The following is a 15,310-nucleotide window of genomic DNA, read 5'->3' on the forward strand; positions in this document are numbered from 1 at the left end:
CTGCAAGACTTCTGCATTCGAAACTTTGTGGAACCATCTGATGTGCATTATCTGTCTTAGATGTCGTTGCTGCGTCTGTTCAAGCTGTTTAATATGTCGCCTGTAGGGAGTCCAGCTTTCGCTTCCGTAAAGAAGCGTTGGGAGGACCACTGCTCTGTAAACAGCTGTCTTGGTCTTCAGATTGAGGTCGTGATTTTGGAACACTCTGTCCTTCAGCTTCCAGAATGCCCGTGATGCCGAATTGATACGGTTGTGTATTTCCGTGTCATGGTTAGCCCTAGTATTTATGAAGCTTCCCAAGTATTTGAACTGCTCAACCTGTTCTAGAGTTTCATTGTCCAGGCTGATATCTGTTTGAAGGCTTTCTGGCGGACTTACCAATATTTTGGTCTTGTCAATATTGAGTCTAAGGCCTAAAGCTTCGTATATATGTTTATAGGTGTCCATCATTATCTGTAGATCCTCTGAGCTGCTAGCGATGAGTGAACAGTCGTCTGCATATTGAAGTTCCGTGATAAACTTGGTACGGGTTTTTGCTCTGAGGCGCTTCAGGTTAAACAGGCCTCCATCAAATCTGAATCTTATCCCAACACCTCTCACGGGCATGCTCATGTCAGCAATTATCGATACAGCTATGGCGAAAATATTGAACAGTAAAGGCGCTAATACACAGCCTTGTTTTATTCCAGAGTTGGTTGAGAAATGGTCGGTTGTAGAGCCATTATGCTGTATTCTAGCGGTGTTGTTGGTATGAAGGCTTTTACACACTGCTAGGAATTTTTCGGGTACTCCTAGACGTGCCATGATTTTCCAGAGCGCTCTCCGATTCACCGAGTCGAATGCCTTGCTTAAATCGATGAAGGCTGTATAAATCCTTGATTGTTGTTCACAGGCCTTTTCTTGTAGCTGTCGAAGTGTAAAAATTAGGTCCACCGTACCTCGATTTGGTCGAAAGCCGCACTGGGATTCAGGTAAAAGCCTCTCTAAGAGTGGAACCAGACGATTAGCCATAATCTTCGAGAGAATTTTACCGGCCACATTAAGCAACGATATGCCCCTGTAATTGTTGCAATTCGACGTATCGCCTTTGTTCTTATAGAGGTTGATAACTAAAGCGTCTCTGAAGTCTTGTGGCACATCTCCCTGTTCCCAGATCTTGCGGAATAGTATTAGGAGACTATTGACAATGTCCTCATCCAAGGCTTTGAATATCTCCGCCGGAATGCCGTCTAGACCAGGGGACTTATCATTTTTCATATTTTTAATCGCGCTTATGATTTCCGACATTGAAATTTCGTCATCAAGCGATGTCATCGGACTATACGCGGGAAGCAGTTCTAAAATGGATAAATCCGAGTCGTTATTTTGATTCAAGACCTGTGAGTAATGCTCCTTCCATCTTTCGAGAATTTTTCTATCATCAGTTAGAATAGCTCCATGAGCATCTCTTATAGGAAAGCTAGCTTTTCTGCTTGGACCGTAAACAGTTTTAATAGCTTCGAAAAAACGCCTGTAGTCATGGTTATCGGCGTAAGCTTGTATTTCTCTAGCTTTTTCTTTCCACCAGCTGTCCTTGATTTTTCTTATTTCTTGACGGACCTCGCGTTTTATGTTTATGAAACCTATTTGGGCTGCAACATCGCCAGGCTTGTTAATTGCGGTTTTCATCGCTTTGTGTTTTGCATCCAAAAGGGGTGCGATATGAGTTTCGCTGTCGCCAAACCAGTCTGGGGATTTTCGGGAGCGTTCCGTGCCCAGTATTTCCTTCGCTGTATTTGTAAGGGATGACTTGAAACGGAGCCAATGAGTCTCAATGTCGTCGTTATAATCCGGTGGTGTTAGGCTACTTTTGACGGCAGCTGTGAATCTGTCCTTTGTAGAAGGGTTTTGTAGTTTGGATATTTGAAGGCGCTCTCTTAGATACTTCGGCTTGCGTTGATATTTTGGGCGCATTGAGATTTTCATTTTCGAGATTACCAGCCTATGATCAGTCCAGCACTCCAGATCTGCTCTGGGTTTAGTGACCAACACCTCTTTCAGATCTTTCCTTCTCACGATCACATAGTCGAGGGTATGCCAATGCCCTGAGCGCCAGGTCCCCCTTGAATTGGGTCTCGTAATAAAATAGGTGTTCGTTATACACAGATTGTGTTCTGCACAGAGAGCCAGCAGACGTTCTCCATTCGAATTGATGCTGTCTGTGCCGTGTTTCCCTATTATTCCCGGCCATAGTTCTGAGTCTTGACCTCTGCCCACTCTAGCGTTGAAGTCTCCAAGGAGAATTATTCGTTCCCGTTTTGGGATTTTACTTAATGTAGCAACGAGTGTTTCGTAAAAAGTGTCCTTTAAGTTGTCAGAGGAGTTCAAAGTGGGTGCGTATACTGCAATGATGTTCACAAACGTGTTATTCGCTGCAGGAAAACGTAGGGTCATTAAACGTTCTGAGATACCAACTGGATTTTCGGTAAGTTTGGCGGCCAGGTCGTTTCTAATGGCAAAGCCTACGCCATGTTGTCTGATTTCGCCTTCCGGCAAGCCTTTCCAGAAAAAAGTATACGCTTGTTCTACCAAGCTACCTTCGTCCGAAAAGCGTGTTTCGCTTAAAGCAACTATTGCAATGGATGTTCGTTGCAGTTCCTTATCGATTAGGGCAGTACGCCTCTCTGGTCGGTCGGCCTTGGGGTTGTCTAGCAAGGTTCTGACGTTCCATGCTGCAAAAGCTATGTGCTTTTCATTGGTGTTTGTTCGATGATTCACTCGCTCAGGCACCCTCCCCCGGAGATCCGAATGGGAGGGTATTTTACCTCCGGATACGAATTTTGTCCTGTTCGACTGATCCATCTTTTTGTAGGAGCTGCGTTAGAAGGTGTTCAAAAGCTGCACTGGTAACGCTGTCAGTGCAACTTTGGTTGCGGCTACGACTAGATTATCTTGTGGCACAGGTAACCTGAGACGACAAGGTCTGAGACGTAACTTGAGCAACGCAGAGAGCCATTTCCTGCTCAAGCCAATGTTTAGGCTACGTAATTGTGGGAAACAGAGTTATACCGCTCATGTTCGGTCAGGAAAATCAAATCAAGAAGCTGACTGTCTGAGTAGGAATCCAGTTTTAGAATCTTATGAAAATAATGACGATTTTTTAAAAGTAGTTAATTTGATAAACCTTGAAGATATTAAAAATGACCAAAACAACAATTTAAATTTAGAGAATGGAAGACTTATATTAGAAAATGGAATCTATTACAAACGGAATAAGAGAGGAAAAAAATTATGCTGTCGGAAAAATTCAGCAAAAATTTAATTAAAATGTCCATGATCTCTACTGCCACATTGGACAGACACAGATGGAAAATAAAATAACACCGTTTTATACGGCAGAAAATATCAACAGAAACATTGAAAAAATTTGTGATGAATGTGAAATTTGCATTAGGAATAAATCAAGGAGAAAACCAAAATTTGGGTTAATGTCACAATTAGGTCCAGCAACACGACCCTTTGAAATTGTGTCTATTGATACCATTGGAGGATTTGGAGGATTGCGGTCTACAAAAAAATACTTACATCTTCTTGTGGATCATTTTACGAGATACGCCTACATATCAACATCGAGAAATCAAAGCTCTGGTGATTTCATAAAACTGTTGAAAAAAGTGACACCAGCTTACAATATTGATATGGTATTGACGGACCAATATCCTGGTATAAATTCGAAAGAATTCAAACAATTCGTCATGACAGAGAATATAAAATTGGTTTTTACTGCTGTGGATGCACCATTTTCAAATGGTCTTAATGAAAGATTAAATCAAACTTTGGTGAATAAAATTAGATGTAAAATCAATGAAAGTGATAAAAAAACTGCGTGGTCTTCTATTGCACAGAAATGTGTAGAAAAATATAATGAAAAGGAACACACAGTCACGAAGTTTGCTCCAAAATATCTTTTGGAAGGCGAAAATATTAACATTCTACCAAGTGAATTAAAATCAAGATGTACCAGAGAAATTTTAGAAAGAGATAGGAAAATAGCATTTCAAAATTCAGTGAGATCACATGAATATAATAAAAAAAATTTCGACTCACACAGAAAAGATTATCAAAGAGGGAGACCTAGTCTATGTAGAAAATGGAAATCGGCTCAATAGGAAGAAATTGGAAGAAGATTTCCGATTCAATCTATCAAGTTGATACTGGACACAGAAGAGCAGAATCAAATCTTTTTCACATAACGAAATTGTGTCCAGTGTTTGTTAGTGAATGAACGAGTACGTACATTCTAGTTCGAGGGGGGAGATGTAAAGAAAAGCATTAAAATCGCAGAGCTTTTCTCAAATATTATATTCGCGTTACCTGGAATGGCCAAACTGACACTTTATAATAAATTTTGAAGTTTTTTCGAATTGTCATAATAAATAGTTTCAGTTTAACAATTATATTGAAGAAGATTGAATTAGAGGCTTTAAATGTTGTTTCCCTCTATTTTTTCAGGTTTGTTATATTGTGAGTTTTGTTATTGTTAATAAAGATACCCTATATTTTTGCAGAGAAACGCAATTGAGTCTCAATTTATTTTAAATAGGGACTTCATTATATATTTATGTATCATAATCTGTTATCTAGCCTCATATGTAGATGATAGAACTTCTTATCAGCTTCGCATATACGGGGTGCACTCGAGAATTGGATTTCTTGGATATTTCTGTAATTTTATTGGTGTATCCTATCCTTAACATTTTTTTTTGTTTTTCCTGCGGCCCTCTTGTTTGTTTGAAAGTCATCGGCTATCGGCCCGGCCGTTGTGAAAAGTGACCCTTGTTTATTTTCCCATATTTACACCAATCCGTTTTAGGTGATTCTGATGCCTACTATGTCTTGTATTAAATGTAATGTTACTGTAAAGGAGGGAACTGATAGGGTTGTTATATGTGATGGCTGCAATAGGCCTGTCCATGCACAGTGCTCTGAACTTTCGCCTGCTGAACTAAAATGTTTCGAGTCTCGACCCAATACCAGGAGAAGGGTCAAATACTTATGTGCGGAATGTGAGAAAGGTCTTCAGCAGATTCCGAAGATATTGAAGCTCATTAGTGATCTCAGGGAGGAAGTTCGTGAAATGAAGGAGCTGAGAACGGGGAGTACGGCTGGTAATCAGTTGAGTCCTGGACCATTGCTGGCTGAGGAGAGGATGATGAGCGAGTTGCTTGAAAGGAATAAGCGTTCCAGCAATTTTATAATACACGGCAGAGCTGAGAATGGCAGTACCAAAAAGGATCAGATGACAGAGGACACAGTTCTTGTAAGCGAGTTGTTGAGGGAGTGTAATATACCTGAGCAAACAGTGGTACCTATCAGGCTGGGTAAATTTGATGACACCAGAGAATTGCGTTCCCGTCCTATAAAGGTTCGTTTATCGTCACCGGAGTGGGTTCCTCGGATCTTACGCAATTTCCGGAAACTCAAGTCCAAGTTTCCTAACCTGTCAATTTCCCCGGATAGGACGCCGCATCAGATGGCCGTGTTCAGGGCTGTGAAGACTGAGCTGGAAGGTCGTTTGGCTGCTGGTGAGACACAGCTCACAATAAAGCATATAAATGGGGTTCCCACCATAGTAAGTTTGGTGTCGGAAAACTGAGTTGTCCCAATGGGGTTACTACATCTTCAGTAGATGATACTTGTGCTTCAACGGTGGGTGTTTCCGTGTACTATCAAAACGCGAGGGGACTCAATACTAAATTGACTAAATTTATGAAATCTGTTTGTGATTATTCATTTGATATTATTTGTATTAGTGAAACATGGTTAAGTGAGTCAGTTTTTGATGCAGAGCTGCTCCCTCCTGGTTACAGTGTAGTGCGTTCAGACAGACAGTTTGATGTGATTGGTAGATCTAGAGGTGGTGGTGTGCTTGCTGCATTCTCTGATGATTTGGTTTATGAGATTTTGGATGTTGAATTTATAAGGGATCTCATTCCGTTGGTCGATATCATTTTGCTTCGGTGTATTTTGCCCATTAGATTTTTAATTTGTGTTTTGTATGTGCCTCCGGATGTCTCACTTTTTCAGCTAGAAACGATGGTGACTGCTCTTGAGATTAAACTTCAGGGTGAGACAGTTATCGTTGTTGGTGATTTTAACGTTCCTGGGTTTTCTGCTTCCTCTTCTTGTCAGAGGTCTATGCTGCTACAGAATTTCTGTGACCTTGTGGGTATGAAACAGCTCAATGCTGTGTTGAATAGGGATGAAAGACTATTGGATCTGGTTATGGTTGGTGGAAATCTTGATGTGATGGTTTCTCACTGTGAGATGCCTTTTGTTTTGGAGGATCCATATCATCCGGCATTGAGTATTGATTTGAGTCAATCCTTGCATGTCCGTCTGGTGAATTTTCCAAGGGGGTCGAGACAGTTTTCTTTCGATTTCAGAAGAGCAGACTTTTCTGCTTTGAATAATTCTATCTGCCGCTATGATTGGAGTGTTTTGAAGATGTTCAATGATGTCAATCTGGCCTTGGAATTTTTTTATGACAAGCTTTTTTGTTTTTTTCGTGAGCACATTCCTACTAGGTCAGAGCCTTCAATGGCGGGAAGATATCCTGTTTGGTTCAGTGCTGGTACTAGAAGACTAATCCGTCTGAAAAATTATTACCATACCAAATGGCGTTCCACGGGAGACAGAAGATACTATGACGACTTCAAGCGTTTGAGAGCGAGGGTCAAGTTCGAAGTTTCTTTGGAGTATGATGATTATTTGGCTGGCGTGCAGGATGATATCAGATCTGATCCAGCATCTTTTTGGAGACACATAAACAGGAAAAGGAAGACCACTCGGATACCCGGGGTAGTGCAGGATGATGACAGCACGTATAAGGATCCTAAAGCTATAGTTGATTCATTTGCATTTCATTTCTCAAGACTAGGACCCACACAGCATGGAATATTGCAGTGAAAAATTTCAAAATATTCTCAAGAAAGATTTCATTGAAATAATTATAAAAGGTTTCGAGAATATTTACGGCAAGAAAGTTTTCGCAAGATTGGCAGAATATTTCCATGATATGTAATAAATGTTTCATGAAATATGACTTCATAAGATTCATAAATATTTCATGAAATATTCTACGAAATTTTTATGACAGATTTTTAAATATTTCAGGAAAATAAATATCCATAGGAATCAGAATATTTGTGAGAAATATTTCTTAACTTTTTAAAAAAATATTTGCAGGAATATAAACTGAATATTTCTAATTCGTCTACATAATACATTGAAAAAACCTCAAAGTAATATTTCAGTGGAAGATTTTCAATGAAAAGCAGAAAGTGTAAAAATTATATCAATTTTCTTTCCCGAAATCTTACTGAATGCTCTTTGAAAGATTGGCTGGCCAATAATTTGTATAAAGATCGCTAATATGTATGAAATATTTTGTCTTCCAAAGAAACCTATACTTCCAAAGAACCTATAATGCAACTGAACATTTCATTAACGTTTCAAGTAATACTACAATAAATATTTCAGAATCGCTCCAGAATATTTCATTGCAATATTTCTGAAAGATGAAGTGGAAGCTCAAATAAATTGTTGATATTTCATGAAATATTTCAGGAAATGATATTTTGATTTCACTGAAACGTTTCCATATAAGAATTCATATATTTAAATAAATATACTTATAAGAAATACTGCAGGAATATTTCAACACATCTCCGGATTTTTGTGCGGAATATTTTGGGTTATATGTTATATCCGTGAAACGTCGAAAGAGCAAATAACAACAACAAAATATCTATCTGTATGAATAGATTTGACGTTATAGTCTATACCTTGTTTCTTCAACAATTTATAATTTCGTCTGTAGATTTTCTATTGAAATTATATTGCATAGAGTAGCATTAATTTATGTTTCATTCTATCCCTTGAATTACTTCGGAGATACTCAATTACATTCACCTACTACCCCTTTATGTATATTAAATTCATCTTTAAATTTTCGTCGTATCCTAATTAACTTTCAAATAACGCGCTCTTTCTCTCGACTAGACTAGTGTGCGTAGACGCGGCATTCCCAGTCTCCATAGACTTATAAATAACATGGACTCCGCATGTGAGAGAGAAGTCGGTTGTTTGAATAAGATGGAGAGTTTGTGGGCAAGCTGTCAAAACAAAAGCATAAACGTCAAGTTTATCGAACTCTCTAGAACTTGGAGTGTTTTTGTTTATTGTTTATTTTCTACGTGTTTCGTGAAAGAAATAGTATATTCGTTTTTTCAGTTCTTTTGAGAGCTAGGAATAGTAAATCATAATGCCACAATCTTGTGTAGCTTACAATTGTTACATCAGACATAGGAAAGGGGGAAATTTGAAATTTCATACGTAAGTAGTATCACTAATATTCATTTATGGCAACACAAATGCATTGAAAACTGATGATTAATTGAATTTACAGTTTTCCAAAAACAGGATTATTGAGGGATAAATGGATAGCAGCGTTAGGGAGAGCTGATTTTGTACCTTCTACATATTCAAGAATATGTAGCAAACATTTTTATGAAAATGATTATGAGATTAACGCTCATGGAAAAAAAGTTTTGAAGAAGGATGCAATTCCTTCTAAATTTTGCTTTGTAAATAGCATTGCAAGATCCTCAGATGCAAATGTATTAGGTTAGTATATATTTACGCAACTAATTATTTTAGATGCTTCTTATTTGAATTGATGACATTATAATCTGACAGGCTTCTTTATTGAATGTTGTCTCTTAAAATAGTTCCAGAGGTTAGCAACTTTCTGTTGGAGGAAAATATTACAACAGATGCACCGATTTCGGTGCCTACAGACTCTACAGTGATAGAATCCCATTCACCAACGAGAACAAAAGAGCCTGCCTTACCTTGCAGTATCATTAGAAAAAGGTGAATGAGAAATTCAACTTACAGTTCTCATGAAACCCTGTATTACTACTATTATCACTCATCAACTTGTTCATTTTCTTTAGAAAGAGATCAGTTCCTGTGTATGTGGGAGATTTCGTAGAAGCTGACCTCAAAAATCCAGTGAAACGTCGTAGATATTGGAATGTTTCACAAACTGTTATTTCTAATTTGAGAAAATCCAATAAAAAACACTGTGCCCTGCTTAGCAAATACAAGAAAAAAATTGAAAACTTGAACGATCTCCTGGATGATTTGAAAAGAAGATTTCAAATTTCTTCCGAGTCATCAATAGTACTTAAGGTATTCCCTTTGTTCTCTTGTTGTTAGAATAATATTCACACAAAAACAAAGGTTGAAAAACTCTGAACACACATTTTGGTCACCTAAGAGATCATTTGTGAATAAAAGTGTGACAGGCATATAGGATATAGGGCATATAGACGATATAGCAGCTAAACTACTCTGATACCTTAGAGTCGCAGTGAAATACAACCGCCATTTAAACCTACAATCTACATATTTATAATGTGCCAATTTACTGACCAAAGTTCTTCAGCCCTGGCCAAACAGTATTTTTATTCAATTTCAGATTTATTTGGGTTCCAATTAGTTGAAAGTCCAAATATTAACTCAAATTTATTTTCCATAGGAATGTATACCAGAAGCAGAAAAACAACTCCTTGAGAGGCAATTGAAAGGAAGAACAGGAAAATTTTCTCCAGAATTGAGAAGTTTTGCTTTAACTCTCAATTTTTACTCATCCTCTGCCTACAATTTTATGAGAAATAATTTTGGAAAAAATTGTTTACCTCATCCAAACACCTTACTGAAATGGTGTAGCTCAGTAGATGGAAGACCAGGGTATACCTCTGAAGCTATAAGAGCTGTAAAAATTAAAGTTGAAATTGAAAAATCGAGGGGGAAACAACTTATAGCCGGACTTATAATGGATGAGATGTCAATTAAAGAACATGTTGAGTGGACAGGCTCTAGACATGTGGGATATATTGACTATGGAACTGGAATCCAAGAAAATGATGGTATTCCTAGAGCCAAGAATGCTCTAGTATTCATGCTGGTGGCTTTAAATGCAAAGTGGAAAGTTCCAATTGCTTACTTCCTAATAGATACGCTAACTGCAGAAGAAAAGGCCAATCTGGTTAGAGGCTGTTTGATTCAAATGGAAAGCACTGGAATATTGATTAAAAGTCTCACTTTCGATGGAGCAACATCGAATATATCTATGTGTAGCATCTTGGGAGCAAAGTTGAACTGGCCAGATATTAGACCATATTTCCTTCACCCAAAAACACATGAAAAGATTCATGTAATCTTGGATGCTTGCCACATGGTCAAGTTATGTCGAAATACACTTGGCGATTGGGGGTATATTTATAACGAGGATTATGAAGAAATAAATTGGAAGTATTTGACTGAACTGGTGAAGATACAAACAGAGACAGGATTGCACATGGCTAATAAAATTCGTAATAGACATCTGAATTACGACAAGGAAAAGATGCGAGTGAAACTGGCTGTACAAACATTCAGTGCTAGTGTTGCTGATGCACTGGAATACTGTGACAAAGATTTAAATATCCCACAGTTTGAAGGAAGTGAAGCCCTTGTGAGACATTGCAGACAAATGAATGACATATTTGATCTGTTGAACAGCCGGAATTTTTTGAATAAGGTCATGACAAAAAAACCTCTTAGCCTTGAAAATGAGGCATTCATCAAAGGAAAAATAGATACAGCCATACAGTATTTGAGTGGTCTCAAAGATAAAACAGGAAGTTCGATTCTGCATTCACAACGAAAAACAGGATTCGTGGGATTGATAATTTGCTTGACCAGTGTGCAAAACTTATTCGATGAATTGGTTAAAACAGGATTTCTCAATTTCTTGTGCACATACAAGCTAAGTCAAGATCATCTGGAGATGTTCTTTTCATTGATGAGATCAAGAGGGGGCTTCAATAATAATCCCACAGCCATGCAGTTTGAAGCGGCATACAAAAGAGTCCTCATACATACAGAATTACAATCATCAGATGCTGCAAACTGCTTAGCCCAAGATGAGACCAGTATTCTGAATGCCAGTTCAACAAATGTGATGAACAGACATCTATTGGATTCCTTGAATGTGGAGGCCATAGAAATTGAGGACTTGGATACCTTGGTGCCATTCGAAGAGATTAGTTCTTCAATGTATTATTCTGACATTATTGAGTACATTGCAGGTTTCATAAGCAGAGGAATGAGGAGAAAAATCAATTGCGAGACATGTGCTGAATCGCTAACATCAGCGACTTCTTCATCAGCACTTTTACTGAGAAAAACTCGAGGAGGACTCTGTAAACCATCTTCAGATGTCGTTACCCAGCGAGCACAAACATCCCTGGGATCTTTTGGGATGTTTCGAAAATGTTGGCATGAGGATGTTTCTTTGAAACGTAATATGCACTTCCCAAAGAGGTCTCCAAAGGCTATTGGAAATCTTTATTTGTTCTGATCTGTGCCATCTGTGGCATTTCTTCGTCTACCTACTGAGATGTACTGTCGAGTTGAAAATAATGTAAACGTGTGGATATCTTCTCTTGACGTCGCATAGTTTGCCTTGGGAGATTTATTCCAAATAAACAATATACAATTCACCTATTTCATTTTGCCGCCATTTCCACTTTCTTCGTAGTTTGGACTGTGGACTGTTCGGAGTTGAAAGTTGATTGGTGATTTGTATAATATTAACTACTTCTGTGTTGGTTTTGATTGTGAATTTAGGATCGATCTCTTCATAGTAACCAAATACAATTAATAAGTAAGTATTACATGAATTAAATGTATAGTATAATGTGCAGAAACATACATATAACCTCAAAAGAATCCACGCTGCGTGGTTAATATTATTTGTGTATTTAGGACTAGATATAAGAGAGCATTGTATTTTGGTTGGAATAATCGAATGGTATATGGAAGGTTATTATAATTATTCAAGAAATGACTTTATAAAGTTTAAAGCCATATCATCGAGGATTTCAACATATTTCGATAATCTATCTCTGCCGTTGATAATTCCCAAAATATTTTGTAAGATTACTCTTCCGACGATGATAATAATCATTCATCACTTGTGAATCACAAAATAATTCAAATTGTCCCAGAAAAGTTCTTGTTTTTGAAAACTCCTTCAAATTGTTCCATCTTTGAATACCAGTACAAATAATTAAATAAATAAAATCGTTTCGCAAATCAACCTGTTCAGGAGCTATATACAACTCAAATCTTCCAGATCCTTTCAGCTATTTTCTCTGTTATTTTAATTGGAAAGAATCATCTTAACCTTCATATATATATTTTGTGAATTAATTGTTTGAGTTGTGTTTTTATTTTGTAGAAGTGATAGATAAAAAATTCCAAATCACTAGGAAAGTATTCTATATTCTATATTTCTATATGCCAAAGATTGGTTTAGGCATATTAGGCAGAGGAGGAGGGACGATAAAATGAAGGGAAAATAAATTTTTCATAAATTTTTTTCATTTTCCCTTTCGGTACATCTAATATTATAATCAGTTTGTTTTCTATTATTTCTGTTTTTTTTCATGTTAAATGTGATATTTCTTTTTGGTTATTTATGTTTGTTTTATTGAATGTGATATATTTTTTTGTTTATTCTCCCTTTCTGTAGTATAATATTAATCAATTGTTTTTTGTTGTTCAATTTTTTATGTAAAATGTGATTTCTTTTCCTTTTGTACCTGTTGGAGTATCATTAAAATATTTTTATTCTTATATAGTATTTCATTTAAAAACTTTGTAGTTCATTTAAAATAGAATGTGGTATCCTCAAACATTCAAATGAAAGAAAAAAAGCCTCACAAAAGAATTTCATATAAAGTCTTACAAACAGCGATTTCGTGTGCGCAAAGCGCTTTAGAAATGTTCTATTGTGTACATGAAAAGGCTATCAAAAAAACTTCTGAGTAGTTCTTTTTGTGACATCCCAGGGACATCCATATAATAGCCGCCTGCGGCGGACATTGGCTGTTCTATAAAAGTTCTATTCATGTATAAACAGAACATCGCAGTGGATGTTCAATGTCTCGAAATCTCTTACTTTTGACATCTCTGAGATGTTTTTGTGCTCGCTGGGTAAGCTGTGTATGGTTGCAGAAAGTATAATAAGATCAATGAAATCTTATTCAGATCCAAAGTTAATGGACAAGATGATCGTTCTGGGACTGAGAAAAATTTCAATAGGCAACATTTTCACCAATCTGAGAGATCACTCCTTGGAGCAAGATGCACTATCAGACCATCATCTACAATTAGTGAAACTAATATTTTTGAATTATTTCACTGTTCGGTTGCATCACATTAATAAAACTTCAAATGAAGTTAAATCAAGAATAAGGCAGAAACTAACAAAATTAATTCATTTCAGGCATCAATGAGGCTGCCAAGAGTGCTTATCAAAAGGTACCAGTAGGAACTCCTTCTGGATAGTCCTATCAGGAGAATTGATTCAACTCCTGCCTTTGATGGAATCCAGGTGCTTTCTGGCCCGGAAAGCTAGCACCTGTTGAGGGCTCCATGTCCAGGGTTACGGACAAAGTCCAAAAGATCAAAAATGTCAGAAAAGTAAGCCTGAGTAGAATATGTGTGAAATTGAAATTATTCTTTACTCAGAATTTGTAGGTTATCAGATGAACGATGGAAGATATGTCTACCACAACACATTGAAATCTCTTCAAATTACATTTCCGAACATCAATTATAAGGAAAGGAGTACTGTAAAAATATAAACTAAAATATCAATTATAAAGATAAGTATTTCTTGTTCCCTTTTAATGTGGTTAGTATTAACTAATTTTTTTTTAGTGAAGGATCAATATGTATGATACATTTATTCAAGAGGAGAGCATTATTGAGGTAAATTTTTCTATGCCACTTTTCTATCAGTTAATATTTGAAATTTGTGACAGGAAGTAACAAATTCATCATCGGTTGGAGAATGGAGCTGAGATCAACATTGAAGAAGAAGGCAACAGAGCTCAATCCTTATTTTAAAAATTCTGGATGAGTGAAGGTTCTCCTTAGCGGAGAGTGTGAATGCTGACTGCATAAAGACTTCGTATCTTATATGCTGATAGTCAAAAGTCTGATTTATCCAATTAAAATATTATTGAAATTAAATTTTTTCTGTCATGGAGTTCCTGTTTGTTTGTTATTGAATATTTGTCATTTATAATTTGATTTGTTAAATTTTATTCCTATACTTGTATGAATATATTTTTACTTGAAAAATTCCTGTAGAATAAACATATTCTTCTAAAATTGTTTTTATTCAATAATATAATGGAAAGAATGAAACTGTTATTCGAATATTTCAGATTATCATTATTGTCTTAAATATTATATTTGACCTTAATAGTTTTCTGCATGGCCTGAAACATTTTGAAGTAACATTTGATTTTGATAATGGAAGGAAACAAATAATCTCGAAATCTTCTATTGATTCTTGATGTCTTGAAATATTTCATATTAATTTTTTCAATTGAATTTGCTTAACGAGAAAGAATTATTTTTTTTTGCATACTAAATGTGCCATTTTGGCACATTTCTCTACGTCTCGTTCCAGAAATAGTATCCAATGAATAGTCATAATGTGAAAGGAATTCTAACAATAACGCTTTGATTTCACAAGTTGAAAATTCCAAAGAACGAAAAAATAGAAATACTCACTTCCACAATCAACAAATACACAACATATGTCCTCAATATATGCGTATATTCAGTCTCAAATAAACATATAAACAATATTTATCAGACCCACAAGTTCATATCGAAAAAAGTGAGTTTCATTCAACAAAAATAATGAGAATAATACTCAACCATATGAGCAAAATCAGCGGAAATTTTCCATAATGAATTCCGATAGGAATTCCTTAACATTCCTTCGAAAGGAATTATATCAAGAAGTTTCATTCCAGAAAAATACAATGAATCAAAACCTTGTGGGCAAAGTCTGTGTCACATATTTGTTTACATCCATCATATGATTTTGACATTGCCCACACGGAATCAGTTCATCTCTTTCTTGTTCGATCAAAACGCATAAGCCCTTCTCTCTCTAATGCATACAACCCCTCGATCTACTGAAAAGTCACGTGACAGTGAGTCCATGTATTATAAGTCTATGCCAGTCTCCCCCCGATAGAATCAGCAGCGATGCCAGGTTGGAGAAATTTTCCTAAGATTAATTTTCCGATGTCCAGAAATCTGTTCTATTTCATATATTACACTATCTTCAATTACTCTAAGCCACGGTTTTACATTCTACAGTTCAGGTTCGAACCGAGTTCAAAGT

The 15,310-nt window shown here is 36.5% G+C and overlaps 2 protein-coding genes across 5 annotated transcripts in view; one reads left to right on the forward strand and one right to left on the reverse strand.

Moving 5' to 3' along the window:
- The window catches only part of LOC123315586, a 622,910-nt gene that overhangs the window by 162,174 nt on the left and 445,426 nt on the right, over window positions 1-15,310 (reverse strand). The window lies entirely within an intron of this gene.
- LOC123315678 (THAP domain-containing protein 1-like) lies at window positions 8,194-14,277 on the forward strand. 2 transcript variants are annotated; one of them, XM_044901504.1, is made up of 7 exons: window positions 8,194-8,376; window positions 8,450-8,667; window positions 8,772-8,916; window positions 9,000-9,237; window positions 13,385-13,581; window positions 13,630-13,872; window positions 13,926-14,277. In XM_044901504.1, the coding sequence occupies exons 1-5, from the start codon at window positions 8,306-8,308 to the stop codon at window positions 13,427-13,429; spliced, it is 717 nt and encodes a 238-aa protein (XP_044757439.1). In that variant the 5' UTR covers window positions 8,194-8,305; the 3' UTR covers window positions 13,430-13,581; window positions 13,630-13,872; window positions 13,926-14,277. The 2 variants fall into 2 exon arrangements, 1 of the variants encoding a protein (XP_044757439.1); XR_006537978.1 differs by lacking the exons at window positions 8,194-8,376; window positions 8,772-8,916; window positions 9,000-9,237 and having other exon boundaries at window positions 8,537-8,667; window positions 13,639-13,872.

This window comes from Coccinella septempunctata, chromosome 1 (genome assembly GCF_907165205.1).
Source record: "Coccinella septempunctata chromosome 1, icCocSept1.1, whole genome shotgun sequence".
Classification (NCBI taxonomy): Eukaryota; Metazoa; Arthropoda; class Insecta; order Coleoptera; family Coccinellidae; genus Coccinella; species Coccinella septempunctata.

Excerpts from the sequence above, each read along its gene's own strand:
- LOC123315678 (XM_044901504.1), top strand. The coding sequence starts at position 8,306 with ATGCCACAATCTTGTGTAGCTTACAATTGTTACATCAGACATAGGAAA. Across the intron at positions 8,377-8,449 it reads GGAAATTTGAAATTTCATAC|TTTTCCAAAAACAGGATTAT; the intron begins GTAAGTAGTATC and ends TTGAATTTACAG. Across the intron at positions 8,917-8,999 it reads TGCAGTATCATTAGAAAAAG|AAAGAGATCAGTTCCTGTGT; the intron begins GTGAATGAGAAA and ends CATTTTCTTTAG.